This window comes from Piliocolobus tephrosceles, chromosome 6 (assembly GCF_002776525.5).
Source record: "Piliocolobus tephrosceles isolate RC106 chromosome 6, ASM277652v3, whole genome shotgun sequence".
NCBI lineage: Eukaryota > Metazoa > Chordata > Mammalia > Primates > Cercopithecidae > Piliocolobus > Piliocolobus tephrosceles.
This window is the reverse complement of record NC_045439.1, coordinates 129,461,767-129,483,225: the sequence shown is the minus strand read 5'-3', so window position 1 is coordinate 129,483,225 and position 21,459 is coordinate 129,461,767. Positions and strand designations below refer to the sequence as shown.

The 21,459-nt window shown below is 48.8% G+C and overlaps 1 protein-coding gene across 2 annotated transcripts in view; it reads left to right on the top strand.

Moving 5' to 3' along the window:
* Positions 1-8,841: 8,841 nt before the first annotated feature.
* The window catches only part of SYNM (synemin), a 29,777-nt gene continuing 17,159 nt past the window's right edge, over positions 8,842-21,459 (top strand). For both annotated transcript variants that reach the window (XM_023220876.1, XM_023220875.1), the window contains exons 1-2: positions 8,842-9,754; positions 17,140-17,264. In XM_023220876.1, coding sequence (XP_023076644.1) covers positions 8,945-9,754; positions 17,140-17,264 — 935 coding nt within the window. In that variant the 5' untranslated portion in view covers positions 8,842-8,944. The remainder of the gene's footprint in view (positions 9,755-17,139; positions 17,265-21,459) is intronic.

Sequence of the window (21,459 nt, the reverse complement as noted above, 5' to 3'; positions counted from 1 at the left end):
ACTAGCATGTATTCAAATCAACTGGAGGGCTTGTCAAAACACACAGGGTTTCACCCACAGGTCTGGGCTGGGGCTAGAGAGGGTACATTTCTAAAAAGTTCCCAGGCGATGCTTCTGTTGCTCATCCAGGTACCAGACTTTGCGAGCCACTGGCTACAGGTCTAGCAGAGGGCAGATGGCAGCCCATAAGTCTCAGAAAAAAGGTGAGTATAATTACTGTAATGAGCTGCAAAGTTTGGAATGGCCATGGGGGTGGGGAGTGAACTAAGGATTCTACAGACTCAGGGATCTGAGGGATCAGTGACTCAGAACATGGTGTTTCTAGGGGAAAGATAAATGGGCTGCCGGCAGAAACATCCCCAAGTATATATATAATCAAAAACACTTCTAAGCAAAGTTATGATCCAGTTTTCTGACGCTGAGCCACCAGAACACACTGGCTGAAAGAAGGACCCAACAACCTCTATGGCAAGTGAGAGCCTTGGTCCTTCCCCAGAGCAACTGCAGCCAGTTAGAACATGAGCATTCATTTCTTTTCAGAATCGTCGGTTCCTACTGTGGCGTCCGAATTGATGCTGATAGCCAGGGATCCATAGCACCACCATGGCCCCTGTGTTAGAGTAGGGACATATGGGGGTCATGTCATCCACAGAGCCCTGGCCCAAGACACAGCAGGGTCAGAACAGCAGTCTAGGCTGCAGCCACACATCCGAGGATCACTGGCATGTTGTTGTATTTGAAGCCATGAGATTGGATTGGAGTAGCGGCAGGTAGACAGAGAAGAGATGAGTGGCTAAATGACTAGTGGGTAGCAATTAGGGGAGGAGCAGGCACTTGTGACAGCGTTAGGGGAAGAGAGCAACCTCCCCAAGCTCTCTGCCCTCCCCAGGCCCCAGGTCTATGAGGAAAGCGGCTGTGTCTTTCTTCTTTCTGTGTTCCCAGGGCCCAGCCCAGCACCAGGGACATAGAGGGGACTCAAAATCTGGCTTTCGAGTTACCCTTTCATGAACACCACCAACAAACTCCGCGGAAAATGTGTGGCTAAGGGCAGGGAGAGCAAATATGCTGTTTTTTGAAGGCAAATTATTGTTTTTTTAGTTCTTCAGTGGAAGTGAGAAGTCTTGTCCCTGCTGGGAAGATTAATCAGGGGATGTTTCTTTGTCACTTGGGGCCCTTCCCAAGTTCATCTGTAATGATTATGACATGACTTTCCAAATTAAGAGAGGGAAGTTGTACAGCTTAAATTACTGCACTTTTTTTTGATGTGACAAATGCTATTTTTGCACCTTTTGAAAAGGCAGCCTACACCCCAACAAACACCTGCTGTGCTCCTGTGAAACAGTGACAAACAAATGATCTGCCCACCCAAAATAGCCAGAAGAGCTGTGACAGAGTGGGGACACTGTGGGCTCTGAGCAAGAGCGGCTGGATTCAGACTTTGGAGTGAGATGGAGCGTGAAGATGCTCTGTCCTGAGGCTTTTACATTCTCATCTTACTTGTTTCTTGTAGCAATCCTATGAGGGAGGGGTTATCCTCACTTTACAGGTGAGGAAACTGAGTCTGGGAGGCTCAAGGACTAGCTTGTTCCTGTCCTGCTCCCTAGACTCAGCTGGTCTCAGACCCTGCTGAGCTGCCATCATCTGCATCTGTGCCCTGACTCTTCAGCCTCTCTCCCTGGCCTTCCGGAGACAGACCTCTGGCTGGTGGCTTCCATGTAATTCTGGGCTCCAGGACTTCTCCCGTGAAGATGACCAACACTTGCTGAGTGCGGTGTGCTAAGTCTTGTCCAACACGTTTCACACAGCATAATGGGCAGTGTGGCAAAGTGGGTAAGGTAAGGGTTCAAATCCTGGTTCTGCCACTTTTTACTTGCATGGGCTCGGGAAAGCTGACCACTCCATGGCTCAGCCTCCACATCATTCACCTCGAGCTGATGGTACCCGCTGCACAGGCTGCTGTGCTGATTGCGAGTTGACCTGCGTGAAGAGCTCAGAACAGTGCCTGACGGGGCAAGACTATACAAGGACTAACTCTGATGATGGGAGCCAGGAGCTTTCCTTGTGGTCTTTGCCTGGCAGCATCTTCCTCACCTGGGAATGGACTAATGCTTAGCCCGCTCCAGGCAACTGACTCTGAAACTCTGTGTGTGGGGCCCAGGGATCTGCATTTTAACAAGCTCTCCAGTGAGGCCAATGGACATGAAAGCTTAGTCCTTCTAATATTCCTTCTAACACCTCTATAGGAAGGTCTATTTTGTTCTCATTACTATTACACAGATAAGGAGATAGGCTCAGAGGGGTTGTCATGCCTAAGGTTATGCTGGTACTAAGTGCCAGGATGCAAAGTGAGTCAGTCCACTGTACACCACTGTGCCTGGCCCAGCCTTCCCACCGGCCTGACGCATTTCCCTTTCCCACTGGCTTCATTTCCTACCTGGCCAAGCCTGTTGGGGGCAAGCGTGCCTCTCAGTCCACAAACTTAGGTAGGCAGGGAATAACGACAGGGTGATGAAAACTCAATCCCCATCCATTAAAGGGGTTAGAGATCTGACCCCCTTCCCTAGATTGCACCAGAACTGTTGGGGACTTACACAGTGCTAAGGCACCAGGGCTGGGGGCTTACCTGGTCCTCATGCCACCTATCTGTGCTGGCATCCACTGGCCTTCCAAGAGAGCCCTAGATCTTCATCTCTACAGGCAGAGGCTGGGACAGTGGACCACTTTGGGTAGGTAATTTATATAATAATTTATATATTTATATAAATATGCCGTGGCCCTTCCTCTCAGGCCCACAACTTCCCCAAGGCTGCCTCTGGGAAGTAGGGTACAATATTAATTAAGATAATTAATATTAATAACATATAATAATATATTATATAATATATAATAATATATAATATAATATAACGACATGTTATATAATATATAATATAATAATATATTATATGATATATAATATATAATAATATATTACTATATTAATACATATTAATATATTATAATATATTATATACTATATTATTATATGTTATATAATACATTATATATTATATATTATGTAATATATTTTTATATTATATATTTTATTATATTATATTATTATATTATATATTATTATATATTATACAACATATATAATATATTACTATATGTCATGTAATATATTATATATTATTAATATTAATTATATTAATTATATTTATATATATATTATATATACTCTTCCAGCTTAGCGAGATATATATATGAAATATCTGTATCTACGGGCGATATCTAGATAGATAAATCGTGGGATTCAGTAAAACAATTTTTACTTTGAATGAAAAAAATGACCTGTAAATTTTTTTTTCTAGAATTGACCTAATGCAAAACAAATTGCTTAGGACTCAGTAAGGCTCTAGTGTATTTTTATTTTTTTAACCACAGCCCTCTTTCGCAGGCTGAACACCTTAGGGACCATCAACCCCAGGTAGCGTCATTTGCAGTGAAAACCGAACTCAGGGATGTAGCGGAATTGGAGAAAAGAGAGTGACATGTGCGCCCGCTTTCTGCGGTGGGTGGAGGAACTGTAGGAAGCTTGCGGTGGGGGGTGAAAACACCCGACCGCTGGGGCAGCGCCGCCCAAGGAGGGAGGGAGGGCGGTGCTCCGGGATGGAGACCAGAGGGGCGGCTCTGGGGCCGCCTCGGGAGGGGGACCCCCTGAGCCTTCGCTTGAGCGGCGCCGCGGATCGGAAGCAGCGCGGCCCCGCAGCCAGAATTTTAGCAAAGTCCAAGAACCATGAGGCTGCGCGCGCCAGGGGCTACAGCCTTTTCCATCAGCCCCTGCGCAGGGCTGGGGAAGTGGGAATAGCTAGTTTTTCCCTACTGGGAGGACCTGGCACAGTGTGGCCTGCGCTCCACGGGGCTCCCAGGCATGTGCAATTATTGTGGGGTGGGACGATTAATAGATGTCCCCTTCCCTGTCCCCCTACTCCAGCTCATTCCTTCTGCTCACTGCCTGAGGGGAGGCCTGTACCCTAGACGAAAAGAAAAGGCCTGACTGTGGTCTCCAAAATCCAAGATTTTAGGAAGTCGGGTAGGACATCTAGCTGGACTAAAGATGGGGAGAAAATCCTGAAGGAAGGCTGAGTAGCCTTGGGTTTCCGCAGAGGCAAGAAAATATTGAAGGAGGGGTGATGGAGTGGAATGGAAGCACAGCCGCTGGGTCGTAGTGAGGGGAGCCTTGCACCCCTTCCTCGGCAGAGCCCCAGGAGACAGCAAAACCCCAGTTATATTGTGGGATCCAAGCACGGATCCCAGGGGTCCCTTGTGCCCTGCTTCCCAGAGGCAGCCTTGGGGAAGTTGTGGGCCTGAGAGGAAGGGCCGCGGCATGGCCCAGGATAGCCTTCCCCAATGCCCTCCCCCTGCACCCCATCTCCCCAAGCCTGAGTGAGGCCAGTGGCCTGAGCGCCACCTGGAAGTGGCAGAGGACCGCAGACCTGTGGGAGCCACTCCACCAGCATGGGGCCACGCCAGCAGGGCCACATCCATCTCTAAGGTTCCTTTGTGCAAATTAGGAAAAGTCATCCTTTCTGGGCAGATGAATGAGCCCATTGGGTGCATGACCTGGTCCGTGGATGGTTCCTTGGTGCTAAGGAAGAGACGCCCTGCCTCAGGGTGGAGGCTGCCCTGCACCCACATCCATAGCTCAGCAAGGACAGCACAGGTGGGATTTCAGTCCCACTAATCACCCCATCCGGATATGTTTGTGCAGTGATCAAGCCGCTTAACTACCCAAAGTGGTCCACTGTCCCAGCCTCTGCCTGTAGGGATGAAGATCTAGGGCTCTCTTGGAAGGCTAGTGGATGTCAGCACAGATATTTATTATATATTATATAATATATTTATACATAAAATATAGATTATACATCTATATTATACATCTATACATACATATATATGTATAATCTATATTTTATGTATAAATATATATTTTATATATGTATATATTTTATATCTTAAATATTATATATTATAAAATATATAATATTTCCAGCTTAGATTACCCACTCTATTGAATAGAAAAATATCAATAAGAAGTGAAGATTGCAGGACTTTTATTTTTGCCATTAAGCTATTAATAGAAATGCAAAGTTGTTAATATGTTAGCAACATGGCTCTCAAATTTTTATTACAAATAATAATAAAGTACACACTGCTCCTTAACATAAATTCCACATAGCAAATTGATTCTGGCAGAATGGTCTCATTGATTTTTGCAGAAGTCTGGTGTTTCTAGTGAATTTATGGTTACAGTTGACAAATGAATGCAGCACCATGAATATTGACTGATATTTTTGTTTACCTTAGCAAGAAAGACAAAGGTGAAATAACTGAGAAACTTCATTTATTCCTCATCATGATGTAACTTCTTTTAAAATTTTTTTTTGGATTTTAAAATTTTGTTATGACAGGATCTCGCTCTGTTACCCAGGCTGGAGTGCAACGGCTCAATCACAGTTCACCAAAGCCTCCATCTCCTGGACTCAAGGAATCCTCTCACTTCAGCCTCCCGAGTAGCTGGGATTACAGGTGCATGCCACCATGCCCAGTTAATTTTTGTATTTTTTTGGAGAGAGGGGGTTTTGCCATGTTGTCCAGGCTGGTCTGGAACTCCTGAGCTCAAGTGCTCTGCATGCCTTGGCCTCCCAAAGTCTTGGTATTACCAGTGGAAGCCACCACACCCAGACATGAAGCAACTTCTTTCCTGATCTGGACACAAGTTTTGAGACACTGGACAAACATTTCCTCAAGTTTTTGTGCTATTCACAATTCAATAGCTACAGACACAACATGCCACTCAATTTAATCTGCACTATTAACAAACTCTCCACTGCTTTTAAAGGCTAGACAATCAACAAAACATCAAATCCACAAAAACAAGTCATTGGCTGATTTCCGTGTTGTAAATACTCAGGCTACCAGCACAATGTCAGTGAATATGGAGTAGGATAGTACACATTAAATGGCATTTCTGTGGTGCAGGCACACTACTCATTCATAACTTCAAGAACAGATCATAGGAAAATGCAGTGAAATACTGAGGAAGTGATACGTTTTGAATATGTTTGCTCTTTCTGTATAATTAATTGTAAGCTTCTATAATTAATTTTTAATAATGGCTGCGTTTAACAAGTGGGCCACAAAATTCTAGAAATTTAACAGTTGGCACTCACAAACCTGTGGGAGCCAACCACAGTGCACCACTGCCAGGCTCCAGTGACTTCTGGCTTCCACAGCAGGAGGCACTGGCAAGAGAAGGGAGGCTTGGAGGAAGAACTGGGCTTTCCTCCTCCTGGGATCCATTCTGCTCCTCTTTTCCAGCGCTCTGGGCTTCTCCAGGCTCAGTCAACATCCTAGGGTGCTAACAGCTTCTTAGTTTCTTGCTCTTGCTGGTTCCTGGTGCTTCCTCATCCCATCCACCCCCATCCCATCAATCATTCCCTTCCCTTTGAGTTTGCCTCTGCTTCCTGGCCAGACCCTGTCTGCTCAAGTCTGCTCTTGTGGTCACAACTTTTAATACTTCTAGTCACTTCACCCCTCCGAGCTTCAGTGTTGTGAGGATTCAGCATGAAGCAGCAGAATATTATCCTGAAAGAGTGGGGGCGGGGGTAGTTCCCCCCTCCCACCTCCTGGCCCTGCTAGTTCATGATCCCCTATAACTCCTTCCCTACCTGGGCAGCTGTCTGCTGGAGCAGTCAATTCCTAAGGGACAGGATTTACAGCAGAAATGGGGGAAAAGTTTTGAGTTTCAAAGTCCAAGACCCTGAAAGGCACCAGGCAAAGAAAGACTAATGAGTCACTGCAAAGTGTCCTGCTGGGACTCATGGGTCCCTGAGAAGCTTCTCCCATCCTGCAGGGCTGTCTCCTGCCCAGCCAGGAGTTGTGGGACAGTAGAACCCCTGTTAGCGTGGTGAGTCAAAGAGCTGAGAACAAACAGCTGTAGTGGAGTCCGGGCAACTGTGAGAGCTGCCCTCCTGCACCCCAATGTCCCAGAGGGGCCCAGGACTGGCAGGGTCTCCACAGAGGTTTCGGTGATGACACCACAGCAGCTCTCTTGTTTGACAAGCAAAGGCCAGGTGTCAGTGTGCACCTGGGGGAATGGGAGAAGGAAGGACAATGATGGGGTGATGGGGGTCCAAATTCCCCTGTCCCACACCAAGGTGAATAAACCCAAGCACTGAATAAACCCACTCCCCACCCCCACTTAGTTTTAGCAGAAAAGCACAGGGAATTATTCATTGAAAGATACTAATTTCTACCACCTACAGAATAGGATCTCGAACATAAGGTCTCTAGAAAAAGAAAGGCCCACTTTCTGCCTTGCTTGTGATTGGAGGCTCATGCCTGTGACAAGGAGAGCACTAGAAGCTTTCTCAGAGGCCCTGGACCAGCTTGCTGAGTAGTCCACCTTTCCATGCCATCTGTAAAATACACTAACTGCTGGCCCTGCCATGAGGAGCCCTCTGGCCAGTGGATGACCGTCCAGGTCTCCCCCTGGGCACTTGTGTCACCACCAGTCCAAGGGTACCCCAACCAAGGGTCAGCTGATTTGTCCCTGTGAGCCTCAATGACACTTATACTGAGAATTGTCATTCATAAATAACTGCCATGAAAACTAATGAAATGCAAGTGTACAAAAAAGAGCTGTGGTTTCTATGACAATTAAATTGAATACTTTCTTAGGGAAATGTTGGAAAGAAACAGCTGTCACATTGGGGTGTGTGTGAGAGATCTGTAAAAGTTCGGGGAGATGTTAGATGTCTAGAAAGTTCTGTACTTGGAGCACTTTATGGCTATCGCCTGTAATCCCAGGGGAGGCCGAGGCGGGCAGATCACCTGAGATCGGGAGTTTGAGACCAGTCTGGCCAACATGGAGAAAAAAAAATTAGCCAGGCGTGGTGGCGCCGGCCTGTAATCCTGGTTACTCGGGAGGCTGAGGCAGGATAATCATTTGAACTCAGGAGGCGGAGGATGCGGTGAGCAGAGATTGCTCCATTGCACTCCAGCCTGGGCAACAAGAGCGAAACTGTCTCAAAAAAAAAAAAAAAAAAAAGATTACTGCGCATGTATGCGCCACACACACACACACACACACACACACACACACACACATATATATATATGAGATGGCATCTCACTCTGTTTTCCAGGCTGGAGTGCAGTGGCATGATCAGGCTCACTGCAGCTTTGAACTCCTGGGTTCAAGTGATCCTCCCACTTCAGCCTCCCAAGTAGCGCGTGTGACCACGCCAGGCTATTTTTTTTTTTTTTTTGGTAGAGACAGGGTCTATATTGCTCAGGCTGGTCTCGAACTCCCGGGCTCAAGCGATCCTCCCACCTTGGCTTCCCAAAGTGCTGGGATTACAGGCGTGAGCCACCGCGCCCGATCCATATAATTTTTTTAAAAATAGAAAACCCCCCAATCTCCAGGGCTTCGGGTAAGAAGTCTCTCGTAAATGGCCAGCACCATAGCAACTCAATAGGCTTCTATTCCCATCCACGAACGCCAGGACACTCGTATGCTGCGGGCACGCGTGACAGTGCAGCAGCACGGCGCCCTCTCCCGGGTCCCTTCGCTGAGCCCGGCCTGGCTAGCCCGCCATCCCGCCCGCTGTTACCCGACTGCCCGCCCGGACCACCGGCGGCCGCCAAGGTGCTGCAGGGGGCGCTGTCCGGCCGCAGAGGCCGCGCCGAGCCGCGCTCTGATTGGCTGGAGGCCGCTGCCCTCGCCCAGTCTGCCCGCCCCGTCCGCTAAGTGCCCGGGCTCTCCAGCTCGCGTCCCAGTCTGCGGGCCTCCGGGGCAGCGGCGAGGCCGGAGCGTCGTGGCGGAGGGGACAAGACCAGGACAAGAGCAGGGCAGGAGGGAGCCGGCCAGCCGCGAAAGCCCCGCACGCCCGGCAAGATGCTGTCCTGGCGGCTGCAGACGGGCCCCGAGAAGGCCGAGCTGCAGGAGCTCAACGCCCGGCTCTATGACTACGTGTGTCGGGTGCGGGAGCTGGAGCGCGAAAACCTGCTCCTGGAGGAGGAGCTGCGCGGCCGGCGCGGGCGAGAGAGCCTGTGGGTCGAGGGGCAGGCCCGCTGCGCCGAGGAGGCGCGCAGCTTGCGGCAGCAGTTGGACGAACTGAGCTGGGCCACTGCGCTGGCGGAGGGCGAGCGGGACGCTCTGCGGCGCGAGTTGAGGGAGCTGCAGCGCCTGGATGCGGAGGAGCGCGCCGCCCGCGGCCGCCTGGACGCCGAGCTGGGCGCGCAGCAGCGTGAGCTGCAGGAGGCGCTGGGCACGCGCGCCGCCCTCGAGGCGCTGCTGGGCCGGCTGCAGGCCGAGCGCCGCGGCCTGGACGCGGCCCACGAACGCGATGTGCGGGAGCTGCGCGCGCGCGCCGCCAACCTGACCATGCACTTCCGCGCCCGGGCCACCGGCCCCGCTGCGCCCCCGCAGCGCCTGCGGGAGGTGCACGACAGCTACGCACTGCTGGTGGCCGAGTCGTGGCGAGAGACGGTGCAGCTGTACGAGGACGAGGTGCGCGAGCTGGAGGAGGCGCTGCGGCGCGGCCAGGAGAGCAGACTCCAGGCGGAGGAGGAGACCCGGCTGTGCGCTCAGGAGGTCGAGGGGCTGCAGCGCGAGGCGCTCGGGTTGGAGCAGCTGCGCGCGCGGCTGGAAGAAGAGCTGCTGCGGATGCGCGAGGAGTACGGGTTGCAGGCCCAGGAGCGGCAGGTCTGTGCACCGGGACTGCGCGTTGACCCCATACCTCCTACCGCCGCCCCGGCACCCTGCCCTTGACGGGGTGGGGCAGCGGCCCCTTCACCAGGGGCGCGGCATCGCGGACCGGTAGGGCCCGCCCAGAGGGTGCCCAAATGGCCTGGGGACCCGGACTCGGTCCGCTGGTCCATGGACTCAGCGGGCGAGCGCCGGGCGGCAGTTGCCAGCGGATAGTCCGGTGCCCGTCATGGAGTTAGGTGGCAACTGCTCTAACTCTTGACGCGCGTGACTGGGCGCATCCTGATAGGCGACCCTGTTAGCTCTAGGTTTTCCTTCCTTTTCCCGTGCTTCGTAGACTCAGTAGATCCAAATCTAAGAGTTAACCAAGAAACCTCTCTCACTTCCAGAAGTGACGGCTTATGGTAGCCCCGCTGTCTATAGCGCTCCTCGGGAAAACTCAAAAGTTAATTTCCAAAACGGTTTTTATTTTGCCAATATGATTTCCCAGTTGGAAGCCGCAGTTGTGGCTCCCTGGGTGGCTGGCTTGTTTGATCTTGGGAGGGGCAGCAACCATAATGCAGAAAAGAGCTTGATCGAAGATGTTTTGCTCACAGCACACGCTGACGTCAGATCTCTGCGTAGTGTAAAAGTTGTGGGAAAGTGGGGCCCTTTGGCAGGATGTCATTACAAGTGCAGAGTGATATAAACAGTTACTATTTCAGAGAAGCAAACCCTCTGACACCGGCGGGGTGACACCTGTGGCTGATGTAAACTATGCCCAGTCCAGTCCTAGCGTTTGGCCCCCGCCCTGCCCAGCCTCAGCCAGAATTGGAAATATTCCCGAATCACACTGTCACTTCTCAGGAGGACAGTTGGAAATAACATCTGTACAATTTCACAAATATTTCAAGAGTACACTTTGCAGCTGTGAGTTAAAGATTTGAGACTGACTTTTTAAAATTAGAAGTGAGAGGAACATGGGGGTTGTCATATGGAATGACTGGGGTGATGTGACAGGTGTCCACAGATAAGGAAATACCTGTTGATTCTCGCTGGGTCCCCAGCACTGCGCTAGACTTTCAGTATTCAAAGAGCTACAGGCTAGATGCGAAATCATAGAATGCAATGTGGTACTAAATTGGGATTTAATCTTTTGAGTTGTGGATTTTGTTCGACTTCCGCCTCAATTTTTGAAAGTGTTCTCTTGGGGCTTTGCCATAGCTAGAGCAGGGACAGGGACTGATCCAGTGTGTACCGATTTCCACTTGTGAGCTCTTGTGTCCCTTCGCAATGACAGTGGCCAGAGGTCTGAGTTCCGCAGGTCCTATACCCCTTGTTGAGTGAAAATTAAAAAGTGCCTTAATGTGGCATTCATGGAGATTTAACCAGTGGTTATTGTGACTCTCCAAAAAGGAGTGTCTGTCAAACCTACTGCCCAGGGAACCCCTTTGTAGGGAACCCTCACTACCAACTCCAGGGCTTGTGCTGTGCAGTCAGGTTTAGAAAATGCTGCTTTGAGCCATGCTGTGTGGACCAAATTCTCACTATGCGTTCACAGCTCACTTGGCACATTTCAGACCTTCAAACTCTGGTTCCAGTGTTCGTTCTTAGCAGCAAAGCTCTTTTCCCCCCAATGAAATCTTCAGTGGAACTCCTAATCTGAGACATACGAAATCAGAGTTCCCCTCACTGGAGGAGAGATGAGGACTTGGAAGTGCAGTTAGAATCCTATCCAGCCCTCCTTTGACACAGGGACTCCAGAGTCCAGCGGGGAAGTGCTTTTCCTGAGGTCGTACCTGCCCTCAGAGTGGGGCTGGGACCTCACTCTCAGTTTCCCATTCAGCGATAGCTCTCTCTTGTTAGAATTTGCTGCTTTTTCCTAAAAGCAAAGAGCGAGGAAAATGTCAATAAGGACCTGGGTTTGTTTGTTTTTTTTTGTTTTTGTTTTTGTTTTTTGAGACAGAGTCTCACTCTGTTGCCCAGGCTGGAGTGCAGTGGCTGATCTTGGCTCACTGCAACGTGTGCTTCCCAGGTTCAAGTGATTCTTCTGCCTCAGCCTCCCGAGTAGCTGGGATTACAGGAGCCCACCACCACACCCAGCTAATTTTTGTATTTTTGGTAGAGATAGGGTTTCACCATGTTGGCCAGGCTGGTCTCAAACTCTGACCTCAAGTTGATCCACCTGCCTTGGCCTCCCACAGTGCTGAGATTACAGGTGTGAGCCCCTGTGCCTGGCGTTTTTTTTTTTTTGTTTTTTTTTTTCAGTTCCAATTTGCAGAGGTTTTATTGTACTAAATGTTACCAGTCACTACCTTGTCCATATACTGAATCTTCCCTCAGTTAACTTAAGTCAACCCCATTTCAAATTGCATTCCAGAAGATTCAGCACCAATCACAGAGATGCTAGGAAGTATGTGAAAGAGTGAGTATGGATGATTTAACCCCAAGCCTGTAATTTTTTTCAAGTTCTATAGAAGCTTACTATGGGGAGACTGAAAAAATCCTAAAAATGGGTTTAATTAGTATACAGTAATAAATATCTTATTACTAAGAGCCTGTAGCAAGTGCTTCCTGTGTGCCAGGTACCACAGATGTCCTTCACAAATGTGCACTCTCAGTGCCCACACCAGTGTTAGGAAGTGGGTACTAATATTAGCTCCGCTTTACAGAGGAGGAAACTGAGGCACATAGGTCACCTGATTAGTAAGTAGTTAAGCCAGGATTCAGCTGAGGCTCCAGTGCCTGAGCAGCTGACCACTGAGCCACCGTTTCTTCTGTGTGTTCGATCAGAGAGAAATCTTTAACCAGTATTCTTGCATTCATAGCATAATAATCATTGCTCTTCCTAAGGGCTCGTCCGAGGTACTCTACTGATTTCCAGTCCTAAAATGCTTTTAGACCCCTCCAGCTGGCTGATGTCAGAATAGTTTGGGTATTAAAACGATTTTCTTTCATTTCTTTCTTTCTGTGTTCCATGTGCTTTAATGCCCTCTCCCCTGGAGGCAGGAGCTGGAGGCAGTAGAGGGTGCCCCCACATTGTGCCCAGCTCTCCCTGCCTCTCGCTAGCTTCTGTGGCTCAAGGGGGAAGATGCTTGCTAAGATTCTACTTGAGGGGAAACTGGTCCTTCCCAGATGGCCCATGCGCCTTCACTAAATGAGGTGATAGTTGGCCTGCCCCAGGCCTGGCCTCAGATTTGCCTGAGAAGAATTTTCTGAACTGACATCCAAGTTCCCAAATGTGATCTAGATCACTTAAAGCCTGAGTAACACACCCAGGCTGCAGGAGGGGGCTTCAGAAAACACTTGAAGACATTTGTGATAGGGTGAAGACCAGCTTTACCCCACAAACACTCAGATTTTTGCTTACGAAAGTGAGCCCTTAGCTGCTGAGGCTGACTGTTTGGAAAAGGCTTCCAAGCCCCCAAAACATGATTGAATGAAAACTTTCTGTAGATGGGACGGTGGGGTGGGATTAGGATGGGATTAGCAAAGGGTCAGTGCTCTGCAGCTGTCCTACCTGGCCCTGAATTCTGACTCTGCCACTCTCTGGGTAGGTTATGTTCCTTAACCTGTCTGCAATTCAGTTTCCCCATTTGTGAAACAAGAGATACTGGAAGTAGCTTCCAGGGTGTACACAATTGGTTCATTCCTTCGACTAACAGCCGTTGAACATTTAGTGTGCCAAGCTCAGTTCTTCATGGCTGCGGATTCAGCAGTGAAAAATGCCACATAAAGCAAGGGAAGTCCCTTGACCTGAGAGGACTTCAGGTGGAAATAGTGCATGGTTTTTTGGGGATGCGTCAGCCAGACTGCTGATGTGGCTAGGTAGAGTGGCCACTGCAGGACTTGGGCTTTTACTCTGAGTGCCATGGGAAGCCACTGGAGGTTCTGAGCAGAGGAGAGTTGGGGCCTGGCTGTATCTTAATGGAATCACTGTTGCTGCTCTTTTTAAAATAGACTGAGTGGGCGCAGGGATACCTTAAGAGACTGTTGCAGTAATCCAGGTAGGAAGTGCTGGAGGCTTGGACCAGGGGTCTCAGAGGGGGACCTGCCTTCAAGTTGAAGCCAACAGCGTTTGCTGCCAGATTGGATGTGATGGGAGAGGAGGCCTTGTGGCCTGAGCAACTGGGAGAAGGAAGGGGGTACCCTTTACTGCAGGGCATTGGTTAGGAGGATGGGCCTGGATGGGAGATTCAAGTTCAGTGTACATGTGTTCAGTTTGAGATGCTTCTTACATACCAACCTGGGATTGTAAAATATAACTTGAGTTCAGGGTGCTGTCTGGGCTAGAGCTATAAATACTTTGTTGGCATCCAATTCATGCTTATTGTTATGAATACATTTAAATTTTGTGTCTAACTGAAGTTATCACAGTATTTAAATCCCCTGGAGCTCTACCTTTCAGGGTTGCAAATGACTATGATATTTGTGAACTATCCCACAGACTTGCTCAATGAGCGGTAGCTCAAGTTTGGCTAAGAGAAAATTAATTCTTTTGATACTAACAGCAGCGTGCCATTCCTGGTGTGGAGCAAGATTTCATCATCAGTTGTGATGCTGCTCAACAGTTCTCTAAATAGCAAAAAGGTGACCTCTCTCCCAGGCTTTTGCAGCATTAGGTGAAACTGCCTCTGCTTGGGTTAGATTTAGCGTCCTGTGTCTGGGGCTCCAGGGCCTCTGTCCCGACCCACAGCTTGCAGACTGGCAAAGCAGAGTCCAAGTCTGAAGTTTTATTCAACAGCAGGATTTGTTGTGATTTCTGCGGAGACTGTTGGGAGCCAGTTAAGTCTTATATTCCTGCTTCCAAACGTCAACTAAATTTCCTTTGACAATTGAGGAGGAGCTGACTCACATGGAAATGTGGTTGAAACTATACTTATTCCAACTTCAACACAGTTTGGTTTTCCTCTTCATATTTTGTGGGGTGCAGAACTATTCTGTGTCCTCTGGGAGGAGAATCTTCCTGCACACCCCTTCGATGTGACTGGGCTTTCTTGACCTGCTCAGGAGGTTTGTGGTTGGAGGGCTTTCATCGTGTTTTTTTTCTAAGTAGTTTAACAACATTTGAACTTCTTTATAAGGAATAAATTACTATAAATTTTTAATTTGTAATAGTTATGTCAAATTTTCTGTAGTAGGAAGAACACACATACATACATACATGCATGCATACATACTGCCCATCTTATATGATAACCTTGTACCTGAATTTGTATTCCCTCCGAAACAGGGGAATGTAGGATTTTGACACTGAGACTTAACTATAGAATGTGTGAATACTGTGGCTAAATTGTGGCAGTGTTCTCACCTACATCAAGGCTGGCAGTTGCTCTGGTGAGCTTCTCTATCTGTTTGTAATGCCAGCTGTGGGATCTGTGAACGTTTTTCCACCCTGAGACATAAGCCAGTGATTTTTAAGTTTACTTCTTTGCTTTAAAAGCTAAGGGGTTTTAAACTATTTTAGTACCATTTATATTCAAAGGGAACCTAGCAACAATAGCTGGCATAGAAATAGAACTGTTACGAGAAGTGGAAATATTTATTGGCCGATCATGCGTTTTGAAAAATGATAAATTCCGGCTGAGTGCGGTGGCTCATGCCTATAATCCCAGCACTTTGGGAGGCTAAGGTGGGAGGATCACCTGAGGTCAGGAGTTGAGACTATCCTGGCCAACATGGGGAAACCCTGTCTCTACTAAAAATACAAAAATTAGTTGGATGTGGTGGCGGGCACCTGTAATCCCAGCTACTTGGGAGGCTGAAGCAGGAGAATCGCTTGAACCTGGGAGGTGGAGGCTGCAGTGAGCTGAGATTGCGCCACTGCACTCCAGGCTGGGTGACAGAGCAAGACTCTGTCTCAAAAAACAAACAAAAAATACCCAAAAAGATAAATTCCATGTGCAATCTTAGCAGTTCATTTGTTGATTTCACAGACATATGTATTGTGGACCCTCAGCATCTTGCCGGGTGCCTTTGGTGAAGGGATTCCAGCAGCAATGAACATAATATTCCCTCTCCCAGTAGTCTTACCGTTTGTGAATTCTACAAAGATAAATGTTTATAGGTCTAGCTTAGTTTAGTTAATTAGTTCAGAAGTAACGCGACTTCCCATTACAAACCAGAAGTTAAAAGTATATGGACTTATTTCAATGTTGAAATACTTGCTTGGCTAATTGTTCCCCAGAGTAACTAACAACTAGGAAGAAAACAAAACTGGAAATCGGTGCAGCTGAAGCCCATGAGCCCATGTGTGTATTAATCAGAAGATACTGTCGACTTCAAATAGTATATTTTAAGGAGGGTAATATGATCTGGATCATTTCATTTTAAATTTAATTGAACAGCTATGTGCTGTGTGACTTGTATGTGGTGGGTGCTAGTCTAGGACCGGAATTCAGAAGGCTGCAGTATCTCCCTGCCAGGTAGAGAGGCAGGTGAGGGACGCGGCCAGGGGTGAGGGGAGCTGCAAGGAGCACCCAGGATGCCCTTACTAACTGCACTGTGCAAGTACAGTTCAAAAAAAAGTTTTATTTATTTTTATTTTAATTTTTGAGTTGGAGTCTTGCTCTGTCACTCAGGTTGGAGTGCAGTGGCATGATCTTGACTCACTGCAACCTCTGCCTCCTGAGTTCAAGTGATTCCTGTTCCTCAGCCTCCCAAGTAGCTGGGATTTCAGGTCTGCGCCATCATGCCCAGCCGATTTTTGTATTTTTAGTAGAGACAGTGTTTTGCCAGTTTGGCCAGGCTGGTCTGGAACTCCTGACCTCAAGTGATCTGCCCACCTCGGCCTCCCAAAGTGTTGGGATTACAGGCTTGAGCCACTGTGCCCGGCCCAAAAAGAAGTTTTATATCTGAGTCTGTATTTTGTCATTTATGCCCAGAATGCATTTCTCCCCAGCTGATCTTAAAGTAGCTTTTCTAAGTGAAACAAAACTGTATCAGTTTACCTGCTTATTATTGGAGAAATTGTGACTTTGGGGGGTACATTCCAGTTCAAATCTGAGTGACCGATGCTTCAAATGTTGTAAAACCCCTGATTTCTAGTGTTGGCTTATTTTCCATAGCATCTTAGTGACTGGTTTGAGGCTTTCCTAAGCTGCCTGATGTCTGAACGGTAGAGATGATTTGAATAAACTCCTAAGCATTCATTATTAATAGAGAGTCTGAACAGAGAAGCCAGTGTCCTATCAAAGTGTTCCATATGCAATAACAAACTTCCACATGGAAGAGAGAAAACATTGGAAACCATCCTGCAAATGACTGCATGTTTAATAACCCTGAATGTTTTTCAGCTCTTCTAATAATCCTGGTCTGTTTTTATGTCCTTAGTTGTTGGTACCTTCAGTTCGACCCAGTAAAGCTCCAGTTCTCCAATCTAAAAGTCTGTCTATTCTCTTTAGAGAGTGATTGACTGCCTGGAGGATGAGAAGGCGACCCTCACCTTGGCCATGGCTGACTGGCTGCGGGACTATCAGGACCTCCTGCAGGTGAAGACCGGCCTCAGCCTGGAGGTGGCAACCTACCGGTAAGGATGCTGTGCTGAGTTGGTCTTGATGAAGCCGTGGGGGTGTAACTTGTACATGAAGGAGACTGGTCTAGGGACCATAGCCTCTGTGGAGTCCGTGTGGCTTTGTGACAAGCAGAGAGCGGCCCTTGGCATGGTCAAGCAAGGAGTCCAAGGCCAAAAGGAAGAGGAAGAGTAGGGACTAGCTTAGGTTGCTGAGCAGGTATCCCCTGTATGGGAGTAGCTGAGCCTTGCCCCCTTACCTAGTGTTCGTATATTCTGGGGACTGCTGAAGAGCTTTACACATGTCGACGTGTTGGATCCTAGGAGCTAGAGACTGTGTTTACAGATGAACAGACTTTGCTCAGAGAAGTTACAGAGCTGGAAAGTGGAGGGCCAGGATGTGTTAGTGTGTTTTCACACTACTATAAAGATACTACCTGAGCCTGGGTAGTTTATAAAGGAAAGAGGTTTAATTGACTCACAGTTCCTCAGGGCTGGGGAGGCCTCAGGAAACTTATAATCATGGTGGAAAGTGAAGGAGAAGCAAGAACCTCTTCCCAAGGTGGCAGGAGAGAGAGAGAGCTCAGGGGAAACTGCCACTTTTAAAGTATCAGGTATCATGAAAACTCAGTCACTATCATGAGAACAGCATGGGGAAAATCGCCCCCGTGGTCCAGTCACCTCCCACCAGGTCCCTCCCTCGATGTGTGGGGGTTACAATTCAAGATGAGGTTTGGGTGGGGACCCAAAGCCAAACCATGTCACAGAATTTGGACCCAGGAAGTCTGTGTCTATTTGCCTTTTGATTGTTGCTTTGAATCTCAAGGCTCTGATGCCACCCTGTCTGGGTTTGGCCATGAACTGAATCTCTTCCAAGAGATTAGCATGGTGCATGGTGATGTAGGGCAAATGGCTTTATTTATCAAGATGTTGACTTGAATTCAAGGTAACCAACTCTGATGAAAAGGTCACAAAGGCTGGGTGCTGGGCGGGGCAGAGATGCAGTCCAGTCCCGTCCCCCTGGGTGTGGCCTGCAGGCCGGCAGAACATGCTCCTCCCCTCCTTGGCATCACCCTCCCTTCCCCTGGGTGCCAGTGGGTCTTTGATTGAGGTGGTGCCCTTATTTCCTGGCAGCTCTCATGCTCAGGACTGCTATGAGGAGCAGGATCTGTGAAGCTTGCAATGGAAGGAATTTTAGAGACTCAGGTGTCCAACTTGCAGGAACGATAACAATAGCCAGCTTTATGGCGTCCTTACTGCCTGCCAGACGTGGTGCTAAGTTCTTTGCCGCTGTTCTGTGCTCCGAGTCAACCTCTGAGGTGGGCGCCACTCTCCCCTCTTAGAGGGGAGAGAGAGAGGCCTGGAGGTTGGAGCTGCAGGCTGGTGAGGGGCAGAGCCAGCGAGTCTGGTGCCAAACCTGTGCCATGCCCACCAACTATGTAAAAAGGGCACCGTGCCTGCTCCATTCCCAGGATTGTGGAACATGTGTCAATGGAGGGTGTGAGCAAGCTGTGGAAACCCCTTTGGCAAAAGAGTCAAAGTTCTGGTCATCAAAGCCATTTTCTAGTGGTGTCTCCTTAACAGGTGGGGGAGTTAAACCTGGAGAGGTTAAGAAGGGGACCAACTACCCTGGTGAGGGCTAGAGCAGGGACCATCCCCTGACCTGGTTCAGCACATCTTGTAGGCTGCCTCTGTAATCTTCTGATCATGATTTTTTTTTTTTGAGACAGAGTCTTGCTCCATTTCCCAGGCTGGCATGCAGTGGCATAATCTCAGCTCACTGCAACCTCCACCTCCTGGGTTCAAGCAATTCTGTCTCAGCCTCCCGAGTAGCTGGGACTACAGGCGCCTGCCACCATGCCTGGCTGGTTTTTGTATTTTTCGTAGAGACGGGGTTTCACCTTGTTGGTCAGGCTGGTCTCGAACTCCTGACCTCAGGTGATCCACCCACCTCGCCCCCACAAAGAGCTGAGATTACAGATGTGAGCCACTGCGCCCAGCCCTGATCATGATTTTTTGCTCTAAGAATATCAAGGTGGCCTGAATTGCTTTGATGTCTATTAAAAGGCTGATAAGTGCTTGTAGTTTACATTGCAGCCTGGGCTGGCCTCGCTGTCTTTATTTTCTGGAAGACTTACATCAGCCAGGGTTCATCCCAGCCCTCACTCCCATGAGTGAAGAGGGAGCAGCTCTTACGGGCAGCGCCTGGCCTGGGTGAGGCCTTCCCAGGGGCATGGCAGTCTGTGCAGGAGCCATGGCTTAATTGAGAAATGAATTGAGGGGTGGTCCTGGGGCCAAGGCCATGAGGGCCTTTCTGGATCTCCATTTGAGAACCTTACTGAAGCTGAGGGGCTGGTGGCTGTGGCTTAGAGAAAGGGGAAAAAATGCTGCCAGCCTGGAATTCCCAAAGCCCATTCTTGGCATTCTCCTTGGAAATCGTGTGAGGTGAACAGTTGCACAGTTAAATTGGTAGGGCATTGAAACACGTGTCGAGTTAGATAATCTAAACTTTAATGTGGAAAACTTGAGAACACTCAGGCTTTATTTGGGGGAAGAAAACATTAATCAGGAATTTTTCATTTGCGAGTGACAGAAACTCTCCTCAGACTGCCACAAGTCAGAAAAAGAATTTATTACTCACATACCTGCAAGTCTTGTGCTGGTTCACTCTGTGTCTGAAGGAATAACGGAGACTGGAGCATTTGTAAAGAAAAGAGGTTTATTTTGACTCACAGTTCTGCTGGCTGTACAGGAATCATGGTGCTGGCATCTGCTCCTGGTGAAGCCTCAGGAAGCATACAGTCATGGTGGAAGGTGAAAGGGGAGCAGGCATGTCACATGGCAAGAAAGCGAGCAAGAGAGGGTGGGGAGGTACCAGGTTCTTATTTTTTTTTTCCTTTTTGAGATGGAGTCTCACTCTGTCACCCAGGCTGGAGTGCAGTTGGCACAATCTCGGCTCACTGCAACCTCTGCCTCCCACGTTCAAGTGATTCTCCTGATTCTCCTGCCTCAGCCTGGAGAATATTGGCGAGGCTGGTCTCGAACTCCTGACCTTGTGATCCTCCCACCTCAGCTTCTCTTAAAGTGCTGAGATTACAGGCATGAGCCACTGTGCCTGGCCAGTGCTGGGTTCTTTCAAAGAACCAGATCTCGTGTGGACTCATAGAGTGAGAACTCACTCATTATCACGAGGATAGCACCAAGCCATTCTTCAGCGATCCACCCCCATAACCCAAATACCTTCCACTAGGCCCCACCTTCAACACGGAGGTCACATTTCAACATGAGATTAGGAGAAGACACATGTCCAAACCATATCACATCCTTAGTTTCAGGTGCAGCTGGTCCACATGGCAGGATGGTCTCTCTCTTCTGGACTCTTCCCACCACATGGCTGGATGGGGCCTGAGCAGCTCCAGGCTTAGGGCCACCCAGCCTTGTGCCTGTGGTCAAAGGTGGGGGCCTGTCCTTTCAGCCTCTCCATCTCTGTTGGGTCATGTTCCTGCCTCAGAGCCCGTCACTGGCCAGAGGAACGAAGGGCTCTAGAGCTTTGGGGTGGGGTCCCAGCCTCTTGTGAGTCACATGGACTGAGACTGGGGTGGTGGGAGTTACCTCAAATCAGGCACTGTTCTAGGGCAGATGCCAGGCAGGCCTGGAAAACTGACTTCTGTGTCTGTGTTAGGAAATGCCTCATGCCAGATGCATCTTTTCCCTGCAGGGCAGTTGGATTTTTCTATTTTCTTTCTGTAATAGTTCTCTGAGTTAGAATCAGGAAACTTATTTTGTGTCTTGTCTCTCTGGGATGTTGAGCTCTTTCCTTCCCTACTTCGTCCTGCCCCTGTTCTCTATCCTGAAAAGCCAGTGTAAACATGGGCGTCCTGTCTGAGAGTCTGGGGCCTGCCTTTTTGGCAGGATATTCACAAGCCCATGGGCCCAGCTTTTCCAGGGCATCGATTACGAGCCGTTTCTGCTCGCTGTCAGCAGTCTGTCAGCCAGGACAGAGTTTATTTTGTCTGTCTATGGCTGGCATTTCCCTAACCCGATCATGGATTGATGTGGTCATCTTCTAGGAATTTAGGAGCTACTCGTGCTTTCAGGGGAGCAAGTGATGGATTTCACTGTACCTCTTTCTGCTGTCCACGTTTGCATGGGGAAAATGAGGACCCCCTGCCAGGAGCCTGCCCGACTGGCCCTGCCCTGCTGCAGACTCCCA